The following is a 278-nucleotide window of genomic DNA, read 5'->3' on the forward strand; positions in this document are numbered from 1 at the left end:
TTTCCCCTGTCCCCAGGGCTCGTTCACAGCCACCAAAGGCCGGATCGTGGCTCACCTCCGGGAAAGCGAGGAGCAGAACCGGCGCACGCGGGAGGAGAAGGAAAGGGTCCTCGCGCAGCTCCAGGAGCTCAAGAGTGAGATGAACCAGGCCAGAGCTAAAGCCCACAGCAGCCTGGCCAGGCTCACCGCGCAGAGCAGCGCTGCCCTGAAGGCGCTGGCACGGGTGGTGGAGAAGGTGAGGCCGGGGGGAGCACTGGGGGGTGCCGCCATCCCCTCCC

At 67.6% G+C, this 278-nt stretch overlaps 1 protein-coding gene across 1 annotated transcript in view; it reads left to right on the top strand.

Moving 5' to 3' along the window:
* CCDC65 (coiled-coil domain containing 65) overlaps positions 1-235 on the top strand; it is a gene marked incomplete at both ends in the record, with an annotated part of 1186 nt that extends 951 nt beyond the window's left edge. The window contains one exon of the mRNA XM_009573428.1: positions 17-235. Coding sequence (XP_009571723.1) covers positions 17-235 — 219 coding nt within the window. The remainder of the gene's footprint in view (positions 1-16) is intronic.
* Between the last annotated feature and the right edge of the window lie 43 nt (positions 236-278).

The sequence above is a fragment of the Fulmarus glacialis genome, unplaced genomic scaffold, assembly GCF_000690835.1.
Source record: "Fulmarus glacialis isolate BGI_N327 unplaced genomic scaffold, ASM69083v1 scaffold18902, whole genome shotgun sequence".
Taxonomy (NCBI): Eukaryota; Metazoa; Chordata; class Aves; order Procellariiformes; family Procellariidae; genus Fulmarus; species Fulmarus glacialis.